The sequence below is a fragment of the Mytilus edulis genome, chromosome 10, assembly GCF_963676685.1.
Source record: "Mytilus edulis chromosome 10, xbMytEdul2.2, whole genome shotgun sequence".
Lineage (NCBI taxonomy): Eukaryota > Metazoa > Mollusca > Bivalvia > Mytilida > Mytilidae > Mytilus > Mytilus edulis.
In genome coordinates this window covers 81,416,331-81,429,709 of record NC_092353.1, presented here as the reverse complement: position 1 = coordinate 81,429,709, position 13,379 = coordinate 81,416,331, and the positions used below count along the sequence as shown (strand labels likewise).

The 13,379-nt window shown below is 30.3% G+C and overlaps 1 protein-coding gene across 5 annotated transcripts in view; it reads left to right on the top strand.

The window, feature by feature from the left end:
- Window positions 1-13,379, top strand: part of LOC139492021 (mediator of RNA polymerase II transcription subunit 14-like) — a 66,171-nt gene that overhangs the window by 29,364 nt on the left and 23,428 nt on the right. For all 5 annotated transcript variants that reach the window (XR_011656693.1, XM_071280059.1, XM_071280060.1 and 2 more), the window contains 7 exons: window positions 730-841; window positions 1,507-1,555; window positions 2,093-2,233; window positions 2,646-2,737; window positions 5,096-5,245; window positions 5,640-5,714; window positions 6,343-6,419. Coding sequence is in view for 4 of the 5 variants with exons in the window: in XM_071280059.1 (XP_071136160.1) it covers window positions 730-841; window positions 1,507-1,555; window positions 2,093-2,233; window positions 2,646-2,737; window positions 5,096-5,245; window positions 5,640-5,714; window positions 6,343-6,419 (696 nt within the window). In the remaining variant the exon portion in view is untranslated. The remainder of the gene's footprint in view (window positions 1-729; window positions 842-1,506; window positions 1,556-2,092; window positions 2,234-2,645; window positions 2,738-5,095; window positions 5,246-5,639; window positions 5,715-6,342; window positions 6,420-13,379) is intronic.

The window sequence follows — 13,379 nt, the reverse complement described above, 5'->3', positions numbered from 1 at the left end:
ATACAAAAAAGTAAGTTTGGTAAGGCCATATTTGGCCCCAATTATAAAGTTCAATGTTACAAGTTAAAAAAATGTTTTAGGTGACTTAAAGACATGTGAGAAAGTTAAATAGAACCTTTTTTGTCAAAGTTTTATTTTAAAGCATTGATTTTTACATCCAAAATTGGTCAAAATAAGAGATTTTTAGGAAAATTTGACAAAATTGGCTAGATTTCAACCAAATTTGGGACCAGGAAGCATAGAGTGCTTGTGTGGTCAAACTAAATATTCAAGTTAGACATGTAAAATGTCTTACAAACATTATTTTAAAAGATCTTTGTTGTTGATGTATGCGCTTTATGTTTCCTGTCCAATATTCAATGGAAATTTACCCATTTCCATTGATTTTTTCGTGGAAAATCAAAATTAGTACTATTTGTGATGTCATGAATATAATACAGAAACGTAAATTTTCGATAAAAAGGCATTTTTCCTATCTAGTCACTGCATTAGCTATGATTCATTGTGATATTGGTCATTAAATCCTAATTTGAAATTTAAGCTAAAAAAACGGGCCATTTAAGAACCTTACCGAAACCTGGTCCTTTCATAAAGATAAGCTAAATAGTTGGGAGATAACCACTATAAAAGGTTGCTGTTAAAAAAATCATGTTAAATTTGAAAATATTTACAACCATATATGACATTTTAACCTAGTTTAATATGATATTTGAAAACTTTTATTTATAGCATGCCAGATGTTCCTACTATAATGAAGGAGACAATGGAAGGCCTAAAGAAAGCTTTGTTGTCACTGAAAGTTAGAATTTTATGTAAACCAACAAGATCATGGATTGTTGAGGTTTGTTGGTTAAAATTTGGATGTGAAATAGTTATACTCCTTTGATGTTTTAGTTATTTACCTGTAAAGACTGTATTTGTACGCCCCTTTCATAGGGGAGGGGACATTAAGGTTTACACTGTTAGTCCATTATATGAATCGGCTTTCATACTCTAACTTAAGTTTGACTCAACCAAATGATATGAAACTAATACACAATGCTAATAACCCCAATACTCAGATAAAGTTTGAATTTGGGTGTTGTCGCTTCTCCTGTTCTGGAGTTACGCTCCTTTATAATGTTATATGCAAGCAGGGGATCCCATTGACCCATATTACGTTTATAAAATTCTGTCTCATCTTCATCTTGTTGTCTCCCTTTCTTTTTACTTAATTTGAACCTCAGTAAAACAAAATGTGCATGAATTTATCTAAGTAATTGTTAAAGGGTAATAGAAAAATTGGTATTAGCCATAGAGCCAATTATTTCCCTTCTTTCAGCCAATAAAAAAAATACATTTAACATGAAGTGTGATAAAGAAAATTATCTCCCTAATATTAACCAATCAAAATCTGTCATTTTAACATGAAGTATAATAAAGTAAATTATCTCCCTCATATTAACCAATCAAAATCTGTCTTTTAACATGAAGTATACAGATATGTTTATATTTATCTTTTTACAGTGTTTGTTTGCCAGATCACCACTTCAGTCATTAAGCAGGAAGGAATCTGGTAACTAAATCTATTAATATACATTTTCTGATAAAAAGAAATCTACCAATTAACACAGGTTTTTATAGTGTGCAACTTCAAATAATGTTAAACAGGGAAGTTATAAGATAACTTAATTTTAAATTCATATTTTGATTTGAGCGTCCCTGATGAGTCTTTAACAGACAAAATGTGTGTCAGACGTAAAGATTTTTATCCTGGTATATATGAAGACTTTGCATTATTTACACAGCTATGTAACTACTTCTTTCAGTTTTCTGTACAGTGTAAACTAAACATGAGTATGTAGAAGGGCATAAGGGGAAAAAATCTTTGAATTAGTATAGGGAAAGACAATTATTCGACAGCAGTACATTTCGGAAGATTTTAATAATATTAAGGATTTTCTTTTACAAGAAAGTTCATATACACTAGCAAGCTTTACAGTAAAACTTAGTCATTCAAGTATATAAAACATATTCAACTTTTTTTTAAATTGATATTTTAAAATGACTTCAAAATTTTGCAGTTATTTCTAAATATTTTTTTATTTTACAGGTCCTATCCAAAGAGTGATCTACATGCATGAAATAAGAGCTGAGGATAGCAGTAAGAAGGTGGTACTGATGATACTGGAGGAATGGACATCAATAGCTAATTTATATAGTCTGGTCAAGGATTTCTCTCTTGTATATAATGGTACGATAGTTATAACTGTTTAGTGAAGAGGGGGAAAGAGTAGAAAAGGGTTGTGATGGTCATACAAATTTTGTTTGGAAAGGATGGTGGCACTATCTTATCTGTATAGTTTCAGGGGATATTTTCATTGAGAAGGGGGTTAGGGATTCTAAAACGGTGAAATTGATATTTCTTAAATAAAAAATGCATAAAAAGAGTGGGGTTAAAATAAACCAATTGAAATATATTGCATCAAATTTTTATATCATACTGTGTTTTGGTTTCTTTGTTTGTTATCTTTGGTGCTTGTATTAAAGATAAAATGAAATTGAATACCTTTTTTAGGTACTTTCATATAAAGATTTGAATAAAAATATCCATAAACTGTTTTTTTAATTCCAAAAACTACATACATATATCTGTTATTTTACAGACACAAGGACTAAGCTGCATCAGTGTGTAAATATAGAGTCCTATTCATATAGAAGATTGTCCATGTTGTATGGCCCGAATAAAACAAATGTGGTAAGTAGATAGTGTAGTGTCAAGTTATCTCCCCTAAGTTCTAGGTTATCTCCCCTGTTTTCTAGGTATGTTTGCTATCCCATTATGCCAAGTATCATTTACAAACTTTTGTTATACGACCGCAAAAATTGGAAATTTTTTGGTCGTATATTGGTATCAAGTTGGCATTATTCTTGGTTTTCGCACCATAACTTTAATATAAGTAAATAGAAGTTTATGAATTTTAAACACAAGGTTTATGACCATAAAAGGAAGGTTGGGTTTGATTTTGGGAGTTTTGGTCCCAACATTTTAGGAATTAGGGGCCAAAAAGGCCCAAATTAGCATTTTCTTGGTTTTCGCACTATGACTTTAGTTTAAGTAAATAGAAATTTATGAAATTTTGACACAAGATTTATGACCACAAAAGGAAGGTTGGGATTGATTTTGGGAGTTTTGGTTCCAACAGTTTAGGAATAAGGGGCCAAAAAAGGGCCCAAATAAGCATTATTCTTGCTTTTCGCACAATAACTTAAGTATAAGTAAATAGAAATCAATGAAATTTAAACACAAGGTTTATGACTACAAAAGGAAGTTTGGAATTGATTTTGGGAGTTGAGGTCCCAACAGTTTAGGAATTAGGGGCCAAAAAGGGGCCCAAATAAGCATTATTCTTGGTTTTCGCACCATAACTTTAATATAAGTAAATAGAAGTTTATGAATTTTAAACACAAGGTTTATGACCATAAAAGGAAGGTTGGGTTTGATTTTGGGAGTTTTGGTCCCAACAGTTTAGGAATAAGGGGCCCAAAGGGTCCAAAATTAAACTTTTGATATGCTGAATCTAACTGTGCTTGTAGATTCTTAATTTTTGGTCCCGTTTTCCAATTGGTCTACATTAAGGTCCAAAGGGTCCAAAATTAAACTTAGTTTGATTTTAACAAAAATTGAATCCTTGGGGTTCTTTGATATGCTGAATCTAAATATGTACTTAGATTTTTGATTATTGGCCCAGTTTTCAAGTTGGTCCAAATCAGGTTCCAAAATTAAACTTCGTTTGATTTCATCAAAAATTGAATAATTGGGGTTCTTTGATATGCCAAATCTAACTGTGTATGTAGATTCTTAATTTTTGGTCCCGTTTTCAAATTGGTCTACATTAAAGTCCAAAGGGTCCAAAATTAAACTAAATTTGATTTCAACAAAAATTGAATTCTTGGTCTTTTTTGATATGCTGAATCTAAACATGTACTTAGATTTTTGATTATGGGCCCAGTTTTCAAGTTGGTTCAAATCAGGATCCAAAATTATTATATTAAGTATTGTGCAATGGCAAGAAATTTTCAATTGCACAGTATTCAGCAATAGCAAGAAATCTTCAATTGCACAGTATTGTGCAATAGCAAGAAATTTTCAATTGCACAGTAATGCGCAATAGCAAGAAATCTTCAATTGCACAGTATTGTGCAATAGCAAATATTTTCAATTGCACAGTATTTGCGCAATAGCAAGAAATATCTAATTGCACAATATTGTGCAATAGCAAGAAATTTTCAATTGGAGTTATCTTTCTTTGTCCAGAATAGTAGTTGAATCAACTTAAATCATTGTTTTATACAATATACAATGTATATTCACTTTTACTGCCAACTGATAAATTAAAACAATCTTTACCATTCAGTGATAACAAGCACTTTATTTTACATTTTAATATTTTATGATGTATTTAAATGAGTAGTTATTGTTGCAAACTCCATTAGAAATTTGAATTGAGATCAGTTTTGGAAAAAGGGAAAGGGGGATGTGAAAAAAAAATGGGGGGGGGGGGGTAAATTTTTCTCATTTCAGATTTCATAAATAAAAAGAAAATTTCTTCAAACATTTTTTTGAGAGGATTAATATTCAACAGCATAGTGAATTGCTCAAAGGCAAAAAAAATATTTTAAGTTCATTAGACCACATTCATTCTGTGTCCGAAACCTATGCTGTGTCAACTATTTAATCACAATCCAAATTTAGAGCTGAATCCAGCTTGAATGTTGTGTCCATACTTGCCCCAACCGCTCAGGGTTCAACCTCTGCGGTCGTATAAAGCTGCACCCTGCGGAGCATCTGGTTAACTTTTATAAATACTATTAGCTACTAAATAGAATTTAATGACTCCACATATATAGTATTAGGTCATTGGCACACTGTAACGAATTTATCTTACATTCTATCTGTTTTTATAGATCGGAGAGCAATCAGTAAATTGTAATTTTAACTGAAGTTGGACATAAATTTCTGTCATAAGATGCCTGATAAATGACTTCATAAAGAAAGTCACAAACCTACAAAAAAATCACAGGATATTTCTATAGTATATAATGTTTTTTTCAGGTAAACATTCAGTGGAGAAGTGATGCTAAGCAGTTTCAGCTTAGTCTGGGCAGTGTTGGTCAGTCACCGACTATAAATCCTCACTTTATCATGCTAACTCAAATACAACAGGAACTTAACTGTACAAGATCTTTAGCTCAGTTGTCACAGGTAACTTACAGCATCATTGGTCAGTCACCAACTATAAATTAATGATAAATTGAAGAACTCGACATACATGTACAAGCCTATACATAATGTATTTTGTTGCACACTTAAATTTGTAGTTCACCTTTACACATCAAAACCACAAAAATGTGTATGCATTTTTGACAAAAGAAAAATGAATCTGCAGAATTCTAGGTTATTAGTTTTATAGATTTAAATATTAAATTATGTGATTTTGAGATTTACATTTTATTTTAGAACTAACCCATGTTGTTTATGATCTTTTCATATTTCATATTTCAATAGTTTGTTCTATTACTTAAATATAGACAACGTTCCGTTTCAAATTCCTGTATGATTACGTATAATAAATGCAATATCTTTCTTCAAATTTCAGGTTTTGCATGAGACATGTGGTCCAATGGCCTCTATAAACAAACTCCCTACAGCTATTGTACATGCAGGGGCATCTGTAAGTATTTACATTTAATTTAACTTAAACTATGCTTTATATCAAACTGTTCCTGAACAATTCGACAATTCTGATTCTGTTCCAACAGTATTGCAAACTAAATTTTTGTTCATTTCTACATAGAATATAAAGTCTCTATACAGTAGTTTTACATTTAATAATTTTCAAAACAATATTGCAAACAAACTTTGGGTTAATTTAACTTATACTATGCTTAATATCAAACTGTTCCTCAACAAATTGATAATGCTGATTTGAGCTGTTCCAAATTGATCATGTTTGGAGGAGTGAGATGCACTCAAAGTATTAAATTGTGAATGGTTGTATTTTTCTAACAATTTTGTAAATGTTATTTGTAGATGAGATGTTTATATTTTGTGTTGTTTAAGTTTAAAAATAAAGTGCCTTCCAATTTCGTAAGTTTTTAGTAGTTGTCAATAATCATATTAATGTCCAGCAAAATGTTTACTTAATAATCATGACTTAGATTTGGAATTGTATTCATTGTCAAACAATATTCCAAACTTATTTTTGGTTAATTTCTGCATGTAATTTATTATCTCTAAACAATAGTTTTACATGAACTGTAATATAATGTCTCTATAGTTTTAATACTTGTATGTTACAGAATCTGAAGCAGTTATTCCAGAACTTCACCATCATGCCACAGTCAACAACACATGTTAGAATCTCATTCAGACAAGTGTATCCTTTATTTTGAAGTCAATAGACAACTTTTAAGTTCGTTATATTTCTATTAAAAACTTGGGTTTTAATGAACATCATTTGTGCATTTAGGGACATCATCACTTCCTTCTCATGTTGAGGGAGTGGTTGAAAAAATATAGTGCATGAATTATAAATCAAATTAAATTCCTATAAATGATAATCTGTACTACTGTCATTAGGTAATAGTGATTAGATACATAAGGAACAAACATTATATTAAGTTTATCCTGCATTATGTTGATCACAAGACACTTGATGAACATTAATAGTCCTATAGATACATAAGGAACAAACATTATTTCTAGTTTATCCTGCATTATGTTGATCACGAAGACACTTGATGAACATTAATAGTCCTATAGATACATAAGGAACAAACATTATTTCAAGTTTATCCTGCATAATGATGATCACGAAGACACTTGATGAACATTAATAGTCCTATAGATACATAAGGAACAAACATTATTTCTAGTTTATCCTGCATTATGTTAATCACGAAGACACTTGATGAACATTAATAGTCCTATAGATACATAAGGAACAAACATTATTTCTAGTTTATCCTGCATAATGATGATCACAAGACACTTGATGAACATTAATAGTCCTATAGATACATAAGGAACAAACATTATTTCTAGTTTATCCTGCATAATGATGATCACAAAGACACTTGATGAACATTAATAGTCCTATAGATACATAAGGAACAAACATTATTTCTAGTTTATCCTGCATAATGATGATCACGAAGACACTTGATGAACATTTATAGTCCTATAGATACATAAGGAACAAACATTATTTCTAGTTTATCCTGCATTATGTTGATCACAAGACACTTGATGAACATTAATAGTCCTATAGATACATAAGGAACAAACATTATTTCTAGTTTATCCTGCATTATGTTGATCACGAAGACACTTGATGAACATTTATAGTCCTATAGATACATAAGGAACAAACATTATTTCTAGTTTATCCTGCATAATGATGATCACGAAGACACTTGATGAACATTTATAGTCCTATAGATACATAAGGAACAAACATTATTTCTAGTTTATCCTGCATTATGTTGATCACAAGACACTTGATGAACATTAATAGTCCTATAGATACATAAGGAACAAACATTATTTCTAGTTTATCCTGCATAATGATGATCACGAAGACACTTGATGAACATTTATAGTCCTATAGATACATAAGGAACAAACATTATTTCTAGTTTATCCTGCATTATGTTGATCACAAGACACTTGATGAACATTAATAGTCCTATAGATACATAAGGAACAAACATTATTTCTAGTTTATCCTGCATTATGTTGATCACAAGACACTTGATGAACATTAATAGTCCTATAGATACATAAGGAACAAACATTATTTCTAGTTTATCCTGCATTATGTTGATCACAAGACACTTGATGAACATTAATAGTCCTATAGATACATAAGGAACAAACATTATTTCTAGTTTATCCTGCATAATGATGATCACGAAGACACTTGATGAACATTAATAGTCCTATAGATACATAAGGAACAAACATTATTTCTAGTTTATCCTGCATAATGATGATCACAAAGACACTTGATGAACATTAATAGTCCTATAGATACATAAGGAACAAACATTATATTAAGTTTATCCTGCATAATGATGATCACAAACTATTTAAGACACTTGGTGAACATTAATAGTCAAATTAAATTCCTATAAATGATAATCTGTACTACTGTCATTAGGTAATAGTGATTAGATACATAAGGAACAAACATTATTTCTAGTTTATCCTGCATTATGTTGATCACAAAGACACTTGATGAACATTTATAGTCCTATAGATACATAAGGAACAAACATTATTTCTAGTTTATCCTGCATTATGTTGATCACGAAGACACTTGGTGAATTTTAATAGTCCTATAGATACATAAGGAACAAACATTATTTCTAGTTTATCCTGCATTATGTTGATCACAAGACACTTGATGAACATTAATAGTCCTATAGATACATAAGGAACAAACATTATTTCTAGTTTATCCTGCATTATGTTGATCACAAAGACACTTGGTGAACATTAATAGTCCTATAGATACATAAGGAACAAACATTATTTCTAGTTTATCCTGCATAATGATGATCACAAAGACACTTGATGAACATTAATAGTCCTATAGATACATAAGGAACAAACATTATTTCTAGTTTATCCTGCATTATGTTGATCACAAGACACTTGATGAACATTAATAGTCCTATAGATACATCAGGATCAAACATTATATTAAGTTTATCCTGCATTATGTTGATCACGAAGACACTTGATGAACATTAATAGTCCTATAGATACATAAGGAACAAACATTATTTCAAGTTTATCCTGCATAATGATGATCACGAAGACACTTGATGAACATTAATAGTCCTATAGATACATAAGGAACAAACATTATTTCTAGTTTATCCTGCATTATGTTGATCACAAGACACTTGATGAACATTAATAGTCCTATAGATACATAAGGAACAAACATTATTTCTAGTTTATCCTGCATAATGATGATCACAAAGACACTTGATGAATATTAATAGTCCTATAGATACATAAGGAACAAACATTATTTCTAGTTTATCCTGCATAATGATGATCACGAAGACACTTGATGAACATTTATAGTCCTATAGATACATAAGGAACAAACATTATTTCTAGTTTATCCTGCATTATGTTGATCACAAGACACTTGATGAACATTAATAGTCCTATAGATACATAAGGAACAAACATTATTTCTAGTTTATCCTGCATAATGATGATCACGAAGACACTTGATGAACATTTATAGTCCTATAGATACATAAGGAACAAACATTATTTCTAGTTTATCCTGCATTATGTTGATCACAAGACACTTGATGAACATTAATAGTCCTATAGATACATAAGGAACAAACATTATTTCTAGTTTATCCTGCATAATGATGATCACGAAGACACTTGATGAACATTAATAGTCCTATAGATACATAAGGAACAAACATTATTTCTAGTTTATCCTGCATAATGATGATCACAAAGACACTTGATGAACATTAATAGTCCTATAGATACATAAGGAACAAACATTATTTCTAGTTTATCCTGCATTATGTTGATCACAAAGACACTTGATGAACATTTATAGTCCTATAGATACATAAGGAACAAACATTATTTCTAGTTTATCCTGCATTATGTTGATCACAAGACACTTGATGAACATTAATAGTCCTATAGATACATCAGGATCAAACATTATATTAAGTTTATCCTGCATTATGTTGATCACGAAGACACTTGATGAACATTAATAGTCCTATAGATACATAAGGAACAAACATTATTTCAAGTTTATCCTGCATAATGATGATCACGAAGACACTTGATGAACATTAATAGTCCTATAGATACATAAGGAACAAACATTATTTCTAGTTTATCCTGCATTATGTTGATCACAAGACACTTGATGAACATTAATAGTCCTATAGATACATAAGGAACAAACATTATTTCTAGTTTATCCTGCATAATGATGATCACAAAGACACTTGATGAATATTAATAGTCCTATAGATACATAAGGAACAAACATTATTTCTAGTTTATCCTGCATTATGTTGATCACGAAGACACTTGATGAACATTTATAGTCCTATAGATACATAAGGAACAAACATTATTTCTAGTTTATCCTGCATTATGTTGATCACAAGACACTTGATGAACATTTATAGTCCTATAGATACATAAGGAACAAACATTATTTCTAGTTTATCCTGCATTATGTTGATCACAAGACACTTGATGAACATTAATAGTCCTATAGATACATAAGGAACAAACATTATATTAAGTTTATCCTGCATTATGTTGATCACAAGACACTTGATGAACATTAATAGTCCTATAGATACATAAGGAACAAACATTATTTCTAGTTTATCCTGCATTATGTTGATCACAAGACACTTGATGAACATTTATAGTCCTATAGATACATAAGGAACAAACATTATTTCTAGTTTATCCTGCATTATGTTGATCACAAGACACTTGATGAACATTAATAGTCCTATAGATACATAAGGAACAAACATTATTTCTAGTTTATCCTGCATTATGTTGATCACAAGACACTTGATGAACATTTATAGTCCTATAGATACATAAGGAACAAACATTATTTCTAGTTTATCCTGCATTATGTTGATCACAAGACACTTGATGAACATTAATAGTCCTATAGATACATAAGGAACAAACATTATTTCTAGTTTATCCTGCATTATGTTGATCACAAGACACTTGATGAACATTTATAGTCCTATAGATACATAAGGAACAAACATTATTTCTAGTTTATCCTGCATTATGTTGATCACAAGACACTTGATGAACATTAATAGTCCTATAGATACATAAGGAACAAACATTATTTCTAGTTTATCCTGCATTATGTTGATCACGAAGACACTTGATGAACATTAATAGTCCTATAGATACATAAGGAACAAACATTATTTCTAGTTTATCCTGCATTATGTTGATCACAAGACACTTGATGAACATTAATAGTCCTATAGATACATAAGGAACAAACATTATTTCTAGTTTATCCTGCATTATGTTGATCACAAGACACTTGATGAACATTAATAGTCCTATAGATACATAAGGAACAAACATTATTTCTAGTTTATCCTGCATTATGTTGATCACAAGACACTTGATGAACATTAATAGTCCTATAGATACATAAGGAACAAACATTATTTCTAGTTTATCCTGCATAATGATGATCACAAGACACTTGATGAACATTAATAGTCCTATAGATACATAAGGAACAAACATTATTTCTAGTTTATCCTGCATTATGTTGATCACGAAGACACTTGGTGAATTTTAATAGTCCTATAGATACATAAGGAACAAACATTATTTCTAGTTTATCCTGCATTATGTTGATCACGAAGACACTTGGTGAATTTTAATAGTCCTATAGATACATAAGGAACAAACATTATTTCTAGTTTATCCTGCATTATGTTGATCACGAAGACACTTGATGAACATTAATAGTCCTATAGATACATAAGGAACAAACATTATTTCTAGTTTATCCTGCATAATGATGATCACAAGACACTTGATGAACATTAATAGTCCTATAGATACATAAGGAACAAACATTATTTCTAGTTTATCCTGCATTATGTTGATCACGAAGACACTTGGTGAATTTTAATAGTCCTATAGATACATAAGGAACAAACATTATTTCTAGTTTATCCTGCATTATGTTGATCACGAAGACACTTGATGAACATTAATAGTCCTATAGATACATAAGGAACAAACATTATTTCTAGTTTATCCTGCATTATGTTGATCACGAAGACACTTGATGAACATTAATAGTCCTATAGATACATAAGGAACAAACATTATTTCTAGTTTATCCTGCATTATGTTGATCACGAAGACACTTGGTGAATTTTAATAGTCCTATAGATACATAAGGAACAAACATTATTTCTAGTTTATCCTGCATTATGTTGATCACAAGACACTTGATGAACATTAATAGTCCTATAGATACATAAGGAACAAACATTATTTCTAGTTTATCCTGCATTATGTTGATCACGAAGACACTTGATGAACATTAATAGTCCTATAGATACATAAGGAACAAACATTATTTCTAGTTTATCCTGCATTATGTTGATCACAAGACACTTGATGAACATTAATAGTCCTATAGATACATAAGGAACAAACATTATTTCTAGTTTATCCTGCATTATGTTGATCACGAAGACACTTGATGAACATTAATAGTCCTATAGATACATAAGGAACAAACATTATTTCTAGTTTATCCTGCATTATGATGATCACAAAGACACTTGGTGAATTTTAATAGTCCTATAGATACATAAGGAACAAACATTATTTCTAGTTTATCCTGCATTATGTTGATCACGAAGACACTTGATGAACATTAATAGTCCTATAGATACATAAGGAACAAACATTATTTCTAGTTTATCCTGCATTATGTTGATCACAAGACACTTGATGAACATTAATAGTCCTATAGATACATAAGGAACAAACATTATTTCTAGTTTATCCTGCATTATGTTGATCACGAAGACACTTGGTGAATTTTAATAGTCCTATAGATACATAAGGAACAAACATTATTTCTAGTTTATCCTGCATTATGTTGATCACGAAGACACTTGATGAACATTAATAGTCCTATAGATACATAAGGAACAAACATTATTTCTAGTTTATCCTGCATAATGATGATCACAAAGACACTTGGTGAATTTTAATAGTCCTATAGATACATAAGGAACAAACATTATTTCTAGTTTATCCTGCATTATGTTGATCACGAAGACACTTGGTGAATTTTAATAGTCCTATAGATACATAAGGAACAAACATTATTTCTAGTTTATCCTGCATTATGTTGATCACGAAGACACTTGGTGAATTTTAATAGTCCTATAGATACATAAGGAACAAACATTATTTCTAGTTTATCCTGCATAATGATGATCACAAAGACACTTGGTGAATTTTAATAGTCCTATAGATACATAAGGAACAAACATTATTTCTAGTTTATCCTGCATTATGTTGATCACGAAGACACTTGATGAACATTAATAGTCCTATAGATACATAAGGAACAAACATTATTTCTAGTTTATCCTGCATTATGTTGATCACGAAGACACTTGATGAACATTAATAGTCCTATAGATACATAAGGAACAAACATTATTTCTAGTTTATCCTGCATTATGTTGATCACGAAGACACTTGGTGAATTTTAATAGTCCTATAG